The sequence below is a fragment of the Notamacropus eugenii genome, chromosome 2 (genome assembly GCF_028372415.1).
Source record: "Notamacropus eugenii isolate mMacEug1 chromosome 2, mMacEug1.pri_v2, whole genome shotgun sequence".
NCBI classification, from domain to species: Eukaryota; Metazoa; Chordata; class Mammalia; order Diprotodontia; family Macropodidae; genus Notamacropus; species Notamacropus eugenii.
Window position 1 is genome coordinate 42,471,031 of NC_092873.1, and position 18,495 is coordinate 42,489,525.

The 18,495-nt window shown below is 47.2% G+C and overlaps 1 protein-coding gene across 6 annotated transcripts in view; it reads left to right on the top strand.

Moving 5' to 3' along the window:
* The window catches only part of PIGL (phosphatidylinositol glycan anchor biosynthesis class L), a 138,125-nt gene extending 128,384 nt beyond the window's left edge, over window positions 1–9,741 (top strand). For 3 of the 6 annotated variants that reach the window (XM_072640049.1, XM_072640053.1, XM_072640050.1), the window contains 3 exons: window positions 1,007–1,038; window positions 7,444–7,577; window positions 9,230–9,741. In XM_072640049.1, the coding sequence (XP_072496150.1) occupies window positions 1,007–1,038; window positions 7,444–7,577; window positions 9,230–9,328 (265 nt within the window). In that variant the 3' untranslated portion in view covers window positions 9,329–9,741. Of the gene's footprint in view, window positions 1–1,006; window positions 1,039–7,443; window positions 7,578–9,229 lie in introns of those variants that run through there. The other 3 variants (XM_072640051.1, XM_072640054.1, XR_011973911.1) reach the window with 2 other exon arrangements.
* Window positions 9,742–18,495: the final 8,754 nt, after the last annotated feature.

Here is an 18,495-nt window from a genome sequence, read left to right on the forward strand (position 1 = left end):
ACGCTAGAGCTGATAAGGACCCCAGGGACCACCAGGACCAAACCCCCGTGTTTGACAGATGAGAAAACTGAGGCTCAGAGAGGTTGGGGAACTTGCCCAAGAGTCATAAGCCTCAGAGGTGGAATTTGAATTCTGGCTCAGTAACTTATTTGAGTCAGTGCTCTTCCAACTGTACTGTACTGAGGCAAGCCCTTAAAAGCTAGTGACCATCAAAGGCATTAAACTCCTGTCTCCCTGATACCCAGCATGATCTTCTCTCCTTTGTATTAGGGACTTAGAAAACAAAAATTTAAAAATGACCCATTCTCCCCACTCAACGAGCATACATCGTGATGAGACCCAAGATGAAATCCAGATAAGTTGCTCTGGGGAAATGTGCGGAGGAAAGAAACCTTTCATTTGAGGAACTCAGAGAAGGCTTCCTGGTGAGGCCTGAAGGAAAATGAGCATCTGGAAGCTAAGAGGGGGAGGAGATGCTGGATGAGAGACAAGGGCTGATGCAAAGTCACAAAGGCAGAAGATGGAGACTAGGCTGGGAGCTCAGTGTCAGGTGGCCAGTGTGTGTCAGCAGCAGGGCCAGGCTCCCTGGCACTGGGGCCATCCCTCTATCTATAACATCATGTGTCAGTATTATACCTTTTAATATATATATACACACACACACACACACACATATATACATGTATATATATATATAATTATACAAAAGGAAGATATTTGAAAAACAAAAAGCAATACATAGAGCGGTGGGGTGGTCTGGTGGTTAGAGAGATGGTCTCCAAGTCAATAAGATTGGATTCAAGTCCTGTTTCTGACTGGGCCTTGACAAGCTTTGTGATCCTGGGCAAGTAACTTGGCCTCTGACCACCATGGGCAAATCTCTAAGACTGTAATCAGAAGATCCCTGTGCTAATGAAATCACTGTGTGGAGTGGGGAACATTATCGAAATGGAAGATCAGACCTTATAGAGAGAGGGCTTACACTTGTCTCTCTTTCCTTCTCCAGGTTCCTACACTCTACCGGAAAACTGCCCAGAGGTAAGGTCATTCCCTGCACTGTATTCAAGCTAGTTAGTTAGCTAGGAGAAGGACTTTCACTTGGAGTGGAAGTCTTGGTTGGGGTTAGGAGCAAGGGCTATGAATCAAAGAAATTGAAACTGTTTTGACTCTATTCCTCTAAAACATTTATCGGCAGGCCCAGGGCCCATCCTGAGGCAGGATCACAGAATGCTAGACCTGGAAGGGACCTTAGCAATCAGTCCCCTCGTCTTGTAGAGGAAGGAAACTGAGGCCCAGAGAGGTTATCAACCTTGGCCAAGATCACTCTGAGGGTTGGCAGAAGAGCCAAGCCTCCAACCTGCTCTGCCCCAGCCTCCATGCATTTGCATTGTAATAGGTTCCTGGAAATCAATATTAAGCACCTACTTTGTGCCCAGCTGTGTGCTGAGCTCTGAAATTCAGAGACACAAAGCCCAGACCTCTAGTGAGGACGTTTCAGGCCCGTTGGTGGGTTAGGACTTGGTGGGTTAGGACAGGGGGAGGATTCCTGATTATAAGAAGTAAGGAGAAAAGGAAAGTGAAATATTCTGCTTGGAGTATAATGCTGTGGGGCTGTTTCCCCCTAAAGGTGGAGTGAGCTGTGGTTCTTTTCCCAGGAACTCTGGAGGAGGCTTGCCCTCAGGCTTTCACACTTCCTCCTCTCAAGTATGGGAGACATGGTTTCTTTCTCCCTTTGGCATCTTGGAAGGGAAACCAAAGCCTCGAGGCTCTGTGCCCCAGGGTTGGGGAGGGGAAGGCCCTGCCCTCAAGAGGCCTGTTACATGTATACCAAGCACTGTGGGCACTGCCAGCCCTACTTCTCAGACACAGCAGTCAGTGCCTTCGGGGCAAAGCATCCACCTCCCAAGGTACTCTTTGGTGTCCCTTGTGCCTTGAATGGGTCAGTCATAGAATTTAAAGCTGGAGGGACCAGTCTAGTCCTATAGCAACATGGTTAGGAAATCCACCATCGATCTGGGACCCAGAGATATGTCCAAGAACCCTTATCTTCTGCAGACTTTCTATCAGATGCTTCACCAGTTGGTATCACTGTGGCTGTCAGGAGGTGCCAGGAAAAGTCAAGGCTGAGACCAAACAGATCTAGTCCAACTCTTTCATTTCACAGAAGTAGAAGAAACTGAAATCCCAAATGTTTGTGAGGCTCCTACTATGTGGAAGGCATTGATGATACAGTTAAAATGAAAATCCATCTTTGTTTTCAAGGACTAGATGGGAAGAACACACTCTGGGTTCGAATCTAGGCTCTGCCCCTTACTCCCTGTGGTCTTGGGCAAACTATTTCCCCTCCTAGGCCTCAGTTTCCTTATGTCTAGGATGAGGCCTTACAGCTCCAATTCCAAGATTCTCTTGAGTTCTTTTCAGTTCCAAACTATGAGCCTAAGCTCTTGTATTCTATTGCCAGTAAGTACCAAACCGAGCTGGCCGTTAAAGTTAGATCTTCCACCTCTGGAAGGAGGGCTTGTCCTGTTCAATGACAGCTTCTCTCCCTCTGGACAGAGCCAGCAGCCCAGAGATGTCCTCAACAGTTCAAATTCATTGGTGCTTCCAAATCTGCAAAGACCTTTCCTTGCAGCGGTCCCACAGGACACGGAGGGTAAATATCATCACCTCCACGTTGCAGATGAGCTAACTGCAGGGCCCAGAGGCTGTCATCTGTCTCACACCTTGTGGCTGCCTCTTATTATCTGTGTGACCTTGATCAACCCAAAATTGTATTTGGATCTCTGACGCATTGAGGGGTCCCAGAGCAAAATAGGAGGCTGGATTTCAAGACTGAATCAGACTTGAGTAAATGACTACCTCCCAGAGATTATATTTCCTCCTCCACAAAAGGAAGAAGTTAGTCCAAGGTTCTTAACCTGAGGACTATGAACTTAAAAAAAAAATACTTCAGAATGATTTATTTCCTCTATGAGCCCATGCATTTTATGTTATGCATATAAAACTGTGATTCTAAGAAGAGGTCCGTAGGCTCCCACAGTCATTGCCAAAAGGGTCCAGGAAACAAACAAGGTGAAGAAATCATGACCCAAATGGCCTCCATGGTCCCTTGCAGTTCTCACATTCTGAGCACTGGAAGACAAGGGAGGGTGTCCTGGCATGCCTGGGCACCAGAGGTCCAGATATATGGGTTCCTTGTCCCAGCTCTACCCCTAATTACCAGAAGGACAAGTCATAGGATCACACACAGGATCATGGCCCTACATCTGGAAGCCACCTCAGAAGCCATCAAGCCAATCTTTCTTTTCTACAACTGAAGAAACTGGGCCCAAGAGAGGTTTGTTGACTTGCCCAGAGTCAGGCAGCCAATACTGCCTGAGACAGGATTTAAAATGGAGTCTTCCTGAGTACAAACTCAGGGCCATCTCCACTACATCATGCTGCCTGTCTAGGGAAGCTCCCAACGATGCCTTGAATATTCTCTGATTCTTGATCATCCCCTCCCCACTTGAGCATTAGTGTAGACTGTCAGCCCCCTCCTCCTCAGGCAGGTGCCTGCCCCTCAGCCTTGTTTGGCTGAGCAGCTCTCAGCTAGGGGAAGAGAGCTGAGCGGATGGGAGGGATTACATCATCTCTGTCTCTCAGTCTGCACATAGCAACCGCTGGGAAGGCTCAGGCTGGAGAGCAGCACTTTACATTAAGCCTTTCCAAATATAGGCTGGGCCGTGCTGCCTAGCTGGCATGTGACCGGGCAGGCCTGAGAAGCTGGCTCTCGGAAAGGCTTAATGAGAACTGAGTGACAGGGGCGTGCAGCCCAAATACTTCCTTGGAGAGATATGGGAAACATGGCCCGGCCCTGTGCCTGCTCCATTCCCATGGCAGCTCAGTGCCCTCATAAATTATAAATCATTTACAGCAAAACCAGATGGACCCGCTGGGTGAGCCAGCTTACCTTGAAGAGGTCAGAAAAGGAGGCATCTGCATGTTCCAAAGCCCTGGGCTCCACCCTGTCAAACCCTGCCTACCGTGAATGGAAGTTAGCCTCCATGCCCTTGAAGAGGCCTGAGACTGGCCTGGGACTTGCAGGCTGAGAAGGGCACTGACTTTGCCCAAGTCTCACACACATACACACACACACACACACACACACACACACACACACACGAAGGAGGGCACAGGCACTCTTGCCTTGATCCATAAAGGGCCGCATTACTAGAAGGCAGCTTGGAAGCCTCTAGATGCTCTCCTCTCATGTACTGCCCTCTCTCAACGGTCATGGTAGCTGTGACCATTCTGCTACCGGCTGGGGTTTCCCTGGCTCATTTTCCAGCTTGGTGAGTGATGCCTTCAGAGAGTCTGAGGAGCCAAAGATTCCTTTCTTTGCTCAATTTCCCCCAAATCCCTCCTCAACTTCCCCTGCCCCCAACACACATTCTATTTATAGACCCACCAGGCTCATTGCCTTCTCCCCACCATGTCTGCCAGCATAAACTACACTGATTAAGAGATGAGGACCCATATGCGGCTATATCGTGTAGGCCCTGGGCCCCTATACTTCATCCTTTATCCTCCCTACCCTCCCTTAACCAGCCTGGCCAATCACAAGAGTGGGAAGACACTCCCTGGGTCCCCTTGCCTTGTAGATTCAGTGTGGTACAGTAAAATAGCAGAGCTTAGAACCAGAAGACTCAGGTTCTAACCCCTGGGCCTCAGTTTCCTCATGTGTAAAATAAAGAGGTTGGACTAGATTGTGAAGGTCTCTTCCAACTCTGATTGTTCATGTCTAGGTGTCATTTTGGCTGACTTGGGGATCAACATCCAAGAGGAGATAGAGAGCCCATCTTTTATTGAAACCCAGTGTGGTTGTAATGGAAGGAAGTCTGGGGACTCATGAATCCCAGACTCTGGTCCCATCCTGGCTTCCAGCTAACACAGTGGAGGGAAAGGAACACGTACATTCAGGAAGAACTGGTCTGAACCCCGCCTAAGACACGCACTGGCTGTGTGACTCTAGGCATGTAACTTAGCCTCTCTGAGAATTTCTTCATCTATAAAATGGGGCTAATAATAAAGAACTCACAGGGTTGGAAGAGCACATGAAATAAACATGAGGCTTCTCGGAGCCTCAGTTTCCTCCTCTGAAAAATGAGGCAGCTTGATGGTGAAGTCAGGAAACCCTGAGTTCAGATCCAGCCTGGGATCTGACCTTGTGTGACCTCTGCCTCAGTCTCCTTGTCTGTGGTCCAGCGACCATCTTAGGTAATGAGCTCTCAGCTCCCCTTCAGCTGAGAAGCAGTGGATTCTGCAGAAGGAAAGGCAGCAGCCAGGCCCAGAGGAGACCTTTTCTTTTTTTTACAGTTCTTAGAAATGAGCAGCTGTGTGGGGAGTTTAAGGGAAGTGACTGGGGGGAGGAAGGGTGCAGAAAGATAAAGGTATCCTTGAAACTTTTTAAAAAATAGATTCATTGATGTCTCTAGTTCTTGCCTCTCCTGGATTTCCCCCTCTGTCTCTTTCACGGTGCAGTCATTCCTTATATCAAAGAATAAACAACTTTAAAAACCAAGAATAAAAATCCAGCTTTAAGAAATAACAGTAGCTCCCAAGCCCATCCCCCAAATGCCAAGCCTATCAGAGCAGCCACTTTTTCCCTCCCCAGGACAATGACCCAGAATTCCAGGCAGTTCCACTGAGCTCTCTAATCTGAGAAATGTCATGCTCCAAAGCCTGGCCCAGAGAGAAGAGTCCATGTGCCTCCGGCCTCACCCAGGTTGAGCACACGTGGTCGGCTGCCCACGAGAGAGCAGCACTGAGCGCCATCTACCGCCCCCAGACCTTTACTGCACCCCTCTCGTGGGCGGACTCAGTCTTGGTGACCTTCACCTTGGTGCTAAACCTCCCCTCCCACTCCCGAGGCAGGGCTGGATTGTCCAGCCTTTCCCTACCCCAGTCTCCTCATGGGGCCTGTCTGTGAGCCTCCCCAAAGCTCTGACAGCAGCATCCTAGGGAGATCAGAGCTGCCCCTAGGGAGTGTTTAGGGGGTTGGACTCACTGACCTTTTTGGCAGCCTGAGGAAGCCAGCAACCCTTTCTCTGAATCATGTGCTTACATGTATAAGCTAAAACTCTTAGGGTTAGGAAAGAAACCAATTATGTGGAAATAGTTATGGAAATGAACAGATTCAAGGTCTGCAGGTTAAGAATTCCTGAGATTCTAGTCCAACCCCCTTGGATCCCTCCACATAAATGCCCAAAGTTTAGGCCGAAAGCATGAGGAAGCAGGCTAGGTCTTCCTAGAAGAGGCTGATATGGCCTGGTAGGCGGGTAGCTGGGGATCCTTGGGTAAGTAGAATGGGCAGTGGGGTGGCACCGTCTATTAAGAAGTTATGCCCCCATGAGGAAGTTCAGCAGGCGTCAGGGGAAGCATGAGGCCAAACATTTGGAACAGGGAGAAAGAAACAAGCAGTTTGTGAAGAACAAGAGAGCATAGGGAAAGTGCTCTGCCAACCGCAAAGCTCTGTCTAAACTTAAGCCCTTATTTTCATGTGAATGTGTTACTGGGCAGCCGCCTGCTTTGTGCTGCATGTCAGGAGTGATCTGGGAGGAGCTGTGGCATTCTGGGCTGGAAGGGACCCTTCCATCTTTATGGTGGGGAAAACTGAGCCCCAGGGAGGTTCAGTGACTTAACACTGGTAGTACAGGTCCAGATGTTCATCATAGAGGTAGGGAACACATGTGACCCTCTGGGTCCTCAAGTGTAGCTCTTTGAGTCACAGGGCCCCACTAAGGGCCACTTGGATTCAGTCAAAGGACTGTACTTGAGGACCTAGAGGGCCAAATGTGGCCTTAAGGCCTCAGTTTCTCCACCCCTGATAAGATCTGACTCCAAATCATCGAGCCTCCCATTTCTTCAGCCCCAGAGGCACACAGGCAAAGAGCCTCTTAGGAAACTGGACAGTTAATGTTGTTTCTCCATGAAAGGCTGGCTCTTTCCACCTGCCAAACTGAAAGCAGGACCCACAACCAGGGAGATGGACATGAGGAGGAAGCAGTAGCTGGAGGCCAGGGCACCTGAGTCAGCTTTACTTTCCCTTGAGAATGTCTCGAAAGATGTGGCCAAAAAAGATTTGTGAACCAGCAGAGCCAGCAGCCGCTACGGAGTCAGCTTGGCTAGCTCATCCCTTTTGTCCTCGTTTTACACAGGGGTAAAGGGCCTGCCCAAGGCCAGTTACATTGTGACCCCTAGGTGGGTGCTCTTAATTCCTGGTCCGATGTTCTTTTCATCGTCACCATGTTCCTGTCGTAGGTAGGGCTGAGCTGGCAAGGGCGGCAAGGTGGTTGGGAAGAATCACATGGAAAGCAGCCATGAGATCATAATAAAAGAGTTAACCCTTTTCTCTCCCTTCCTTCTCCTCTCCCTGCCTCCTTTACCCAATCCCTTCTCCAGGCTGTTCAGTCCTTACATTAGAGTCTGTGAATATACTGCGGAAATACTTGTCCATATTGGATCTGCCCTTCACCTGGTTACAAACCCAAGATGTCCTCTTTGTGCTGACCAAAAAAGAAGTAGAGCAGGCCAAGGTAAGGGTCCCAGGCCTCGCTGCCACAGTCAGAAACGAGACCCATCAATCAGTCTCCTGAGGTCCAGCAAACCTGAGTCTCTGGCAGGCCTATGCCGAAAGGAACATCTACCATCACCTTTTATTCTTTTCTGGGTTAGGGAGCCAAGTCAGAAGTTTCTTTGGGAGGAGGAGTGGTCATTGGAACTCATCCTCATACAACCCCAGAAAAGGTAAATTACTCCAGGAGCATTTAAGCCCCACTGAGGGCAAGACTTGTTTGAGCTTTTGACTTTGTCTACCCCAGCAGTTTTGGAAAAGGAAATGACAGACCGCTCCAGTATCTTTGCCAAGAAAACCCATTCATGAACAGTGGGATATAAATGAATGCCTGAACAACAGCACCGCAGTGGCTTGCAAGGTGATTGAAACGTAGTAAGTACTTAGTAAGTGTTAAGTGAACAAATCTTAAGGCACTTGATAGATTTATTCAGTCATTTCAGTCATGTCCAACTCTCTGTGACCCCATTTGGGGTTTTCTAGGCAAAGATGCTGGAGCGGTTTGCCATTTCCTTCTCTAGCTCATTTGACAGATGAGGAAACTGAGGCAAACAGGGTTAAGTGACTTGCCCAAGGTCAAGCTAGGAAGTGTCTGAGACTGAATTTGAACTCATGAACATGAGCCTTCCTGATCCCAAGCCCAGTGCTTACTTAATAAATATGTAATTAATATGGATGACATGAATGCATGAGGTGAGTTGAGGATGACTCCATCTGATTCTGTCACCTTGAACAACCAAAAGAATTATCATGTTGAGCGTCAGGTGCCCGTGGATTGGACAGTTCAAAACATCCAAGGGTCAGTCAATGAGGACTGGAGTTGAGGAGAAAGGCTTGAAGAAACACTGAGAGTTCTCTGTACAGAGAAGAAAGAGCTGAGAACACTGAAAGAGGAAGGCAAAGGGAAGAGGAAGGTCAGGGAAGGTCCTGACCTTGGGAGCTTGGGCTGGAGGGATGAAGCAGCACTTCCAGGTCATCCAGACCAGCACCCTCTCTTAACAAATGGGGAAAGCAAGGCCCACAAAGGGGAAGTGACTTATGCAAGGTCATGCAGGCCTTTCCTAGCAATGTCCAGATGCCACCCCAGGTGCTTTGGCTCCAGAGGCTTCATGCTGCTGCCCCTCAGGCAGTACCGGAGTTTCTTTTCAGTCTTTGGCCCCCCACAGCCTCTGCCCTCCTTCCCAATCACATTTTTATATGGTGAAATTAATCAAGGGCAGTTCTGATGGGGGAAAGACAACTTGTGGCCCAAGGATCCTGCAGACAGATAAGGGAGAAGGGAGGGAAGCCTCCCATGGCTGCCTCAGGCCTTTCTCCCATCAGTGTCCTTGGATCTTCCTGGCTGGGAGACCTTGCAAAAGCCACTTCACCTCTCTCACTTTCTTCTTCTGTAAATTGGGGGTGATCATGGTAGCCCAGCCCAACTCAGGGAGTTCTATCCAGTCCAGTGAGCTCATCTCCTCATTACCACCCCCTGTCCTAAGCCCTGGGGATCCAAAGACAGAAGGAGAGAGCTTTGTCCATCTCACAGAGAGTGTCCTGCTCAGCTAAGCTGGGACCAGTGTCATTGTAGGCACAAAAGGTCCTAATCCTTGTCCTTGTCTCTCCCTCCAGAAGGCCATGCTCTGTCACAAGAGTCAGCTTCTCTGGTTCCGGCACCTCTACATCACCTTCTCCCGCTTCATGATTATCAACTCACTGAACTTCCTCTAACACAGAAGAGAGTCTCAAGCATCCAGGAATAAAAGTGGAGCATTCCAAGGAGACAGAGCTCTCCTAACCCCTGACCCAGATGCAGCTCTGGAGTCCTGGTGGTCTGCCCGCACCTGAAGGGTCAGTCTACAATGGTTCCATTTCCCAAAGTAGAAGGAGGATTCCAGGAAGCAGACAACAGAGGTCATCCCCACTGAGTTGTTATAGGCAGTAAGTGTCTGCTGTTCTCCACCCACCCTGGGACTGACTATACCAAAAAGCCTGAATTCATGGAGAACTGGGCAGATCTGTGCCCTCCAGCTCAGTGATTTTCTGTGATCTGGGTTCTGATATGGAAGAGAAAGGACAGAGGGCCAATCAGGTGAAGGCCAGAGGTTCCTTTTCTTTCTCCATTAAAATTTGATTTTTCCAAACTGGTCTTACTACTTCTTGTTAGGTAGTGCAGAGGGTTGAAGTTGGAGGCAGGAAAGCTGGCTCAGTTCCCTGTGTGATCCGAGTAAGTCATTTCCCACCTCTGAGCCTCAGTTTTCTCATATGTAAAGTAAGGATAACAACCCCTGCCTGCAGGACCAACCTCACAGAGAGCCTCAACTGAGATCATCTCCAAAGGATTTGGTCAACCCTAAAGTACCTCACAACCCTCCGCTCTGATCCAGTTGAAAGCAGTCTGCCTTGACCTTGACATCAGAAGACCTGGGATCTGTTCCACCTCTGACACATCTAGGCTTTGTCATGCCAGGCAAGTCTCTAAGAGTCTAAGTGGCAGAAGAAGCATTAACCTGCATTGATGGAGGCAATTTCCTCCTTGAGAGCTCCCAATACCAAGGAAATCCCAGGTCTGACCTCCAAAACAATCACATGAGAGAGGTCCAAACCCCTAGTTCCATGAGCGATGGCTTCCAGCCAGGCAGCTTAGATTGCACTGGATAGGCAGCCCAACTCAAAAAACATGGGGTTCTGCTTTGCCTGGCAAAGGGATGAGGGATGAGGACTCGATAGATGAGGAGGGGGCAGAGACCTGCCCAGTCTAACAAGGAGCATGGGCTGCATGGAGGGAAGTGACACCAGTTAAGTGATGCCAGTGGGCAAGGTCGAGTGTCCCTAGCTTATATTGAGCCTGAAACACCAGCCAGGCCAAGGAATTTGAACATTCCTCTGTGGGTACTAGGGAGCCACTGAGGATTTTGGAGCAGAATAGTGACAGGATGATCTCTAGATTCTCTTCTAGCTCTGATACTTTTTGATCTATGATTAGGAAAAGGAAATTGTGAGACTATTAATACAAACAAGGAGGAAAGAATGAAGACAGGACAGTAACAAGATTCTAGCTCTTCCCAATCTCACTGCTTTGAGGGAATTAATGTTGGCCTGTGGAAGCTTGTGAACCTCGAATTCTTAAACCACCGTGTCTTTGACCAAACGAGCGATTACCCCCCTAGACATTCCAAGTTCCAGAAAAACAGTAATAATGCAGCCTCAGGACACTGGACATCACCCCATGGGTCATCTTCTCAGTACTGACTTTGTGAACTTGCAAAACAGCAGCTCAGGGTCAACCAGGTGCTAGAAATTCAATTGTTTGCAGCCTAAAGTCCATCCAAATTGATAATTAACTGTCTCAGTGGAAAGGCTGACCCTGGGACTCCTTCCCCCATCTCCAGTGCTATTATTGGTTGTTGGCTCCTGCTTCAATGAGCAGCCTCCAAATGGAGGCCTGATTATGGGGTCCTTCCAACTCCTACACCCCTTTGGCTGACTCACAGACTTGGACGAACTCCTGAGGTCAAGGAGAGAGACTGGAAAGGACCATGATGTTTATCTTCAGATATTTTTAAGGAATGGCCAATGGAAGAGGGATTAGCTTTGTTTTGCTTGGTTCCCCTCCCCCCATCTTCCCCCCCCCCCCCACCAAAGGCAGATCCAGGTGCAGTGGGTGAAGAGAGGCAGTCTGTCTATGCTGTCTCTAAGGGAAAACTTCTTCTAACTAAAATAGGAATTTATGCTAAATCCAAGGGAAAACTTCTCCACTATGAGGACTCTGGAAAAGGGGGATGCTCTGTAAAGGAATGGTTTCCTCATTGTTGAAGTTCTTAGAGCTCTTGATGACCAGGAACGGGCTTTAGTTCTGGAGGCAGGGGACTTGTATTCAAATACTGCCTCTTACCTGTTTGACCATGGGGAAGTCATCTCCCCTCTGCAGGCCTTAGTTTCCTCATCTGCAAACCAAAGAATTTAGACCAGATGGCTTCTGAGGCCCCTACCTACCAGCTCTAGATCTGTGCTCCTATATGCAAACACAACTTGTCAGGGAGGGCCACCAAGGTCTCTCCCAAATGGGAGGTTCTCTAATTCTTTGACTGTCTTGATCATCTTCAGAATGCCAGATATTTCTCAGTAGATGAGAAGAGTAGAGGTGAAGGCTTGATGCCTCCCCAAAAGACCACTTTAGTGATGTAGGTCATAAGTTGATTTTCTTCCAACCGAATGAATTTGTCCACACAGGCACATTCCTTAGAAGCTATGGTTCAACTGAATTTATGTACAGTGAATTTTGATTTGAATGTCTGGGACCAGGGAGGGGGCGAAGCTCACTGTTTACAGGAATTTGTGTATGAGAAGTGGGAGAAAAGATATGAAGGTGAGGGCTAATTGGAGAATAACGATGAGGTGAAGGTAACAGAGAGGGGCAGTACTATGGTGGAAGCTGCCTCCCCATTGTGGGTAGCTTCTGTGGAGGATTTTGGGAAGGATACAGATGAGAAGGGCCCATTAGGGAAAAAAGCATGGTGGGGAACCCATGTAGGGCAGGGCTGTGTCACAGCCTAAAGAGAATTAATTCTATTTTAAGGTCATCAATACCTTTTGTTTTCATATCACCCTCATCTCCTACTATATCTCAAAACAAAGAATAAAAAGTGGGGGAGAATGGTTCAGTAAAACTAATCACCAAACCAGCCCAGTTTAGCATTAATGCAGGGCTCCCCACCCATAGGCTCCCACCTCTGAAGGTACATGCATGTTCCTGTCTCCTCTTTGGGGCAAGCTTAATTGCTATCATATCCCACCACTCCATTTCAACTAAAAGTTGCTCTTCTCTAGCATAGCTAAGATCCCTTAGTTTTCTTATATGATTGTCTGCGGGCCTTTAGCTCTTTCTCTTTCCTCTCAAATCCAATTCCTTCTCCTTTCGGTTCTTAAAAAATGGCTTGTTTATATGTCATTTTTTATAGTAACCTCAACTCCTTTAAAGAATTGGACGCTCCATATAGGCCAATCTTAACCTATTCCTGGCTAAGGAGAAACCTGACTGGAGATCTCCATGTAATGTTAGATGTAAGAAAGAAGAGCTCTCTCATGGGGCAGTGGAATGATGGACTTGGAGTTGGGACCTGGATGCTCATCCCGCCCTGACATTTCCTACTCGTGTGACCTTGAGGAAATCACTTCCTCTTTCTGAGGCACGGTTTTCTCATCTATAATGTGAGAGAAATGGCCTCAATGGCCTCGAGGGTCTCTTCCTTTCAACTTGAGGTTTTGGGTCTGTAAGGCTGGAGAAACCTAGTTAATGTATAAACAAAACAGAATCATGGCAATCCCATTTCCCTGATCGCACATGTTTACATAGCAAAGCCTGAAAAGGTTTGGGGACTTTGGTGGCTCCCAACCACAGAAGGAAAGTCAAGAAAGTCTTAGGGTTTTTTTTTTTTTTAATGTGGTAGACCATAATGCCCAGCTGAATTCTCCCACCTGGTAAGTAAACGGTAAGCTCTTAAGGAAGGAGCCACATCACTGAGGGAAGCTGAGTCTTAACTGAGAGTGGCAAGTATGCTGATGTTTTTAAGTGAAAGATTTGAATTCCAAGTCCACCACCAGTTAGCTAACCAGCCTCCCAATTCAGAGCCCTGGGTTTTCTTTCCCACAGGCTCATCCCAAACATTCCTTTACTCCTGAGCCCACAGCAGACCATGGTACTTGGAAGGTAAATGAGAGAGAAGCAGATGGTCAAATATGTGACTGAAACCTCCATACACACACACACACACACACACACACACACACACACACACACACACCTCATCTATAAGACAAACTCATTTCTTTAAATCATGCAGGCAACAAAGAGGAAAGCATGACAGTTTGTAAAAATCTGGTATTTCTCAGATTCTTTAACTTTACCCTCTGTTTTGAGGAAGCATCACTTCTCTGTGTCCAATTACTACCCAAGAAAAGGGCTGGTTTAAGTCTACAGAAGGGTAAATGGCAGTGTGGCATGGCTACCAGAGAACTAGATTTGAATTCAGAAAGTCCTGGGTTCAAATCCTGATTTGGACACTTTATGGCTGTATGTGAGTGTGGGCAGGTGGTTAGGGTTGGGCTTCTTCAGGCTTTGTGTACACGTGTGTCCAGTGATTCAGGTTTGGGGTTGGAACAAAATGAGACCCTCCTAGACTGTCCAACATTTAACAAAAGACGTTTACTTAACTATGGTGTAGGAAAGATATTCAACAAAGATATAGTACTGATGCAAGTGAGCAAAGCTTTTCTCACTGTGGCTTTTGCCATAGGGTGCCCCTAGTCAGAAGGGTGTATTGACTCACAGTGCCCCAAGGAATCTCTCATGGGCTTGGCTTTGTAGGACTTAAGCTATGCCACTGATTTGAGCCTTAGTCAATTAAGTCTCTCTTCTCTCTGTCTCTCTCTCCCTCCCTCTCCCTCCTCTCTTTCTGTCTCTTTCTCTCTGTTTCTTTCTCTTGAACTATAGAGCTGAAAAGGAGCTAGGAGAATGAATGAATAAATGAGTGAATTAATGAAAAAGCATTGATATGTGTCACACACTGCTAAGTGGTAGGGATACAAAGACAGTCCTTATCCTCAGGGAGATTACGTTCTTATAGGAGGCAGCACATATAGGTCAGTGGCAGCTAGGGAGAGTTATTTTGGTTGGGAAAGTTATAGGCATGGTGAACAGAGCTATAGCCTGGTAGATTAATGCATCCTTTCTGGAAACAATGAGAGATGGTTAGACTGTGAATTCAGAACTAGAGAGAAGGGGAAGGAGGCAGACACACCTGCAGCAACATGGAGGCCAGTGAGATGACCAGGGGAAAGGTGAGGTTAGAGCCAGTATTGGATGTATTGAACAACAATCAATCAGGACCTAGGCAGGAGTCCCAGGCATGAAAAGTTTAAGTCTAGAACTAGGGGTGGTCTGATCTCAGAGATGGATAGGGAGTGATGGGGAGGGGTCAGAGAAGGAGTGTGACTTACCCAAGGTCATGCAGCTAGTGAGGAGCAGAGAGCAGTGGAACTCAGCTCTCCTCATCTCCACACATCCCTCAGACTGCGCAATACCCATCTGTGGTTCCTCTTCCCATCCAGGATGGCTCTTGAAGCCCAGGGGTGCCTGCTCCCTGAATTTATTTTACACCCCCCCCCATTTAAAAAAATTCTAAATTCAAACATGTCAATTTAAACAAGCACTCACATGCACTCAGTAGAACAGAGAGGGTTGTATATGAAGCTGCCAATAGCCATCATGTACAGCTCGCATTTCTTTTTAAGTAGATAACAAATTCAACATGTCGCCTTCAAAGCTGTCTTGCTTGTCTGTGATTCCTTCTGGCCTGCCTTCTGTTCTCTTCTATGCATTTCAAAAACATGCTTCAATGACCACCCCCACCCCCCATCTCTCGCCTACCCTTTCTCTCTCTCTCTCTCTCTCCCTCCTTCTCTCCCTCTCTGTCAGCCACTCTATTCCTAGCTCTCCTTATTCTTCCCAATCCCCTCACCCACAAAAAATGAGAAAAAATAAAATAAATCCTTGTTACAAATGCACATTGTAAAGCAAACAAATTTTCATGTTGGCTGGGCCCAAAAATGCCTGTGTCATTATGCACCTAGAATCCCTCACCCCTCTGATGGTTCATTAGGACATGTTTTGGCTCCCCAAAGTTCACCTGGATGAAAACACTTGGGGAGCACAGGGGGGCCCTGAGCCTCTGCCACCTCCTCAACTTGGCCCAGATCACAAACTTCTCATTCCATTTCGGGACAGTGGGAAGTAGTAATAGCTAAGCATTTATCTCTGTTACAACTATTGTTTCTCTTTGACTGCATCAGTCATGGCCATAAGCATTGAACCAAGGGGAGCTGGGTGGAAAAGAAGTTGGGACACACAGAGGACCTTAGAGTTGGAAGGGACCCCAAAATCATAACTACGGTAGGATGAAAAGGCCTTTGTCCCAGAATACCAAAATTTAGTGAGGCATGAAAAGCATGTTCAGTCTTTTAGCAGCATAGAAACTATTTTTATGATCTCTATCACTTGTGGAAAGTTGTGCCTCTGATAAACATCCCCTCCCTCGTCACTGTCCCTAGGGCTGGTGGCTGTGGGGTCGAATCACAGCTTCCCTTTTATACGATGGACCAAGAGGAAATGCTGACACATCCTTGCTCTCCACCTCCCCCACTCTGTCTCCAAGGTCCATGACATCCTCCTCTGTCACCAGGCTGGCTGGGATCATTGAGGCTTCCTTCTACTCTACTCTGAATCACTCTCTGTCCTTCTGCAGGAAGTTCAGTGCCTGGGCCAGAATCCCATTGCACCCCAACCCTTGTTTCCATACTTGTAGATTTAAAAATATGTGGCAGTCTTGTTTTTGGTTTCATTATTACTATTCTGATGGTGGCATGGTGAGTCTTCTTTAGCTGGATCTGTAATTTCATATCTGAGAAGTGAGGAATTTCCTCCCTCTGCCAACGCAGGCCTTTGGAACTTAGAGAAACAACCTTGCGTAGAGAGGACGGACCACCCCACCAACTGCCACCCACAGAGCAGGCAAGCCAGTCTAGCAGGAACAATAAGGCACCCTGAATGAAAGCCAAGTGGTGGCCTGCCCCAGGGGAGTCAGACCATCACCACCATAATCCTCTAACTGTACCCACTGAAGACAACTCAGGGCCTAAATCCAGAGCCTTGGGAGAAGCCCTAGACCACAGGCTTTGCTTCTAGTCCAGCCCCTGAAACCATCATCCTATGAATCAATCCTTGTGGAGATGCAACCTGGCAACTGTTTCTACAAGTATCATAGGCCCTGCCTCCTAGGCAGCAGCAGCCCCTGAGGGTCCATAAAAGAAAGTTCTCACAACCCAAGTCCTTGGCACTGTCAAATAGCTTGACATCAGAAATGGATCTCAGTGTGTTCATGTTTCAGTTCGATTAATTTGCTAAGATGGCATGATCTACGTGGAAGGAAGGAAGGTATACAGACAGGCAGCCTGCCATAGGGTCTCCTCAACTCTGGCCTCCATCTGCACTAAACCATTGATTCATCTTCTTACCATGATTTCATCAACAATCAATCAGCAAATATTCATTAAATGCCTATTTTAGACAAGGTCCTGTGTGCGAGCACAAGATATTCAATAAATAATTGTCGATTGATGATGAAAGTGGTGTTTTGGGCAGATTAATTGGGCTGCTCTGCACAGCGTGGGGTGAAGTTGAAGGCAGGGACATTCATGAACCAGGCATGTGGGAGACAGGAAGAGGTATGTGGCTGGCAAATCAATCCATCACCACTACCTTCACCAGCACCACCCTTCAGACCTTGATGGAGAAAACTCCAAACCCTGAATCTAAGAGCCTTATCCCCCTAATCACTGGCCCCATCTCTAGGCCAAGCCTTACAGCCATCACTGAGGGCAGCAATCTTTCCTGTAGAGAAAGGGCCCAATTCCCCATCCCCTCCCTCCCCCAACCACCAGGTAAGCAAGCTCATGAGCAAAGGCAAAAGTCCCCCTGGAGATATGGCTTGTCAACAGATCTGAGGACCCAGATTAAATTTATGCCACCAAAGTCCTTGGCCTTATCAAATTGTTCAACATTATGTATATTATTGGTTTATGATAATTATATTGAATTATACCAAAGAAGATAAGTGACCCTCTGCTTTGCTGCTATCCAGTAAGGACCATGGGACCTTCCCATCTGACTTACAGCTGAAGTCTTCTCTGGGCATTGTGAGCCCCCTGAGGGCAGAGGCTATCTTGCTTTTCTAATGCTTAGAATACTTGCTTAGAATACTAAGTGCTTAACAAATGCTTTTCATTCATTCACACTGCATACATCTAGGCTGGACTCAACTGTTCAAAATTTTCAATAACAATGGCTTATCTATGTAGTGTTTCTCAGTGCCACCCGATGCCTTGGCATTCAAGACTTCCACAATCTGGCTGCCGACTGTCTCATCACTCTGACGCTAACTTCCTAACTTGTTCCTTTTCTTTGTTAAACTGATCTCTTTACTGTCCTCTGAAGATACCTATTGTGGTCCTTTCTGCTATGAGACTGTGATTTTTCTTCTTTGATTTTGTTTTAATAATTTTTATTGTTTGGGGCTCAGGGCAATTCCTTCTGCAAACTTTTGGTTAACTGAAAACCTGGCCTGTATTATTAACCTCACCTGACTAAAACCTGACTCACAGAATTGTAGTGTTGAGAAGACGAACGCTGTTGAGGTAGAGACCAAAGTGACAGAAAGTATGGAAGAAGACTCCCAACTGTCCTTGACTGCTTGGTTATCTTGGCTCCATGGAGATAGATCCCTTCCCCCCATTTAATCTGTAACCTGTCTTAGTTTACCAATAGAGTCTGTTTAACTGGGAGGCTTTCTTTAGAGGATATATGAGATGATGATGACTCGGCCTAACTTTGTTCAATTTTTATGACATCAAAGGCTGCAGGGGATTATGAATGTGCCATGTTTTTCCTTTCATGGCCCCAGAGGCTGTGGGAGATCACAGTATGTAAATTCATTAGTTCTCTGTCTCTCTGGTTTAATTTTGTCTACAAGAAGCCCTGATGGAATCTCAATCATCATTCAAAAGCTATTTTTCTTCCCCTTGGACCTGTGCCTCTTTAATCTCTGCATTGTGGTAGATTTCTTTTTGGCAGCAATAACTTACTGCATGAACTCAAAGTGGAGATACTTCTCTCCTAACAATACCTCTGCCTAAAATATGACCTTCCCTCTCCTCTAGAAATCCAAACCCTGCCAATCATCCCAGGCTCGGCTCGAGTCCCGCCTACTCCAGGAAAGCTTTGGTGCCTTCCCCAGGCCACGTCCAGATGTGCTCAGGGCTCACAGCACAGAATAGGTGAGCAG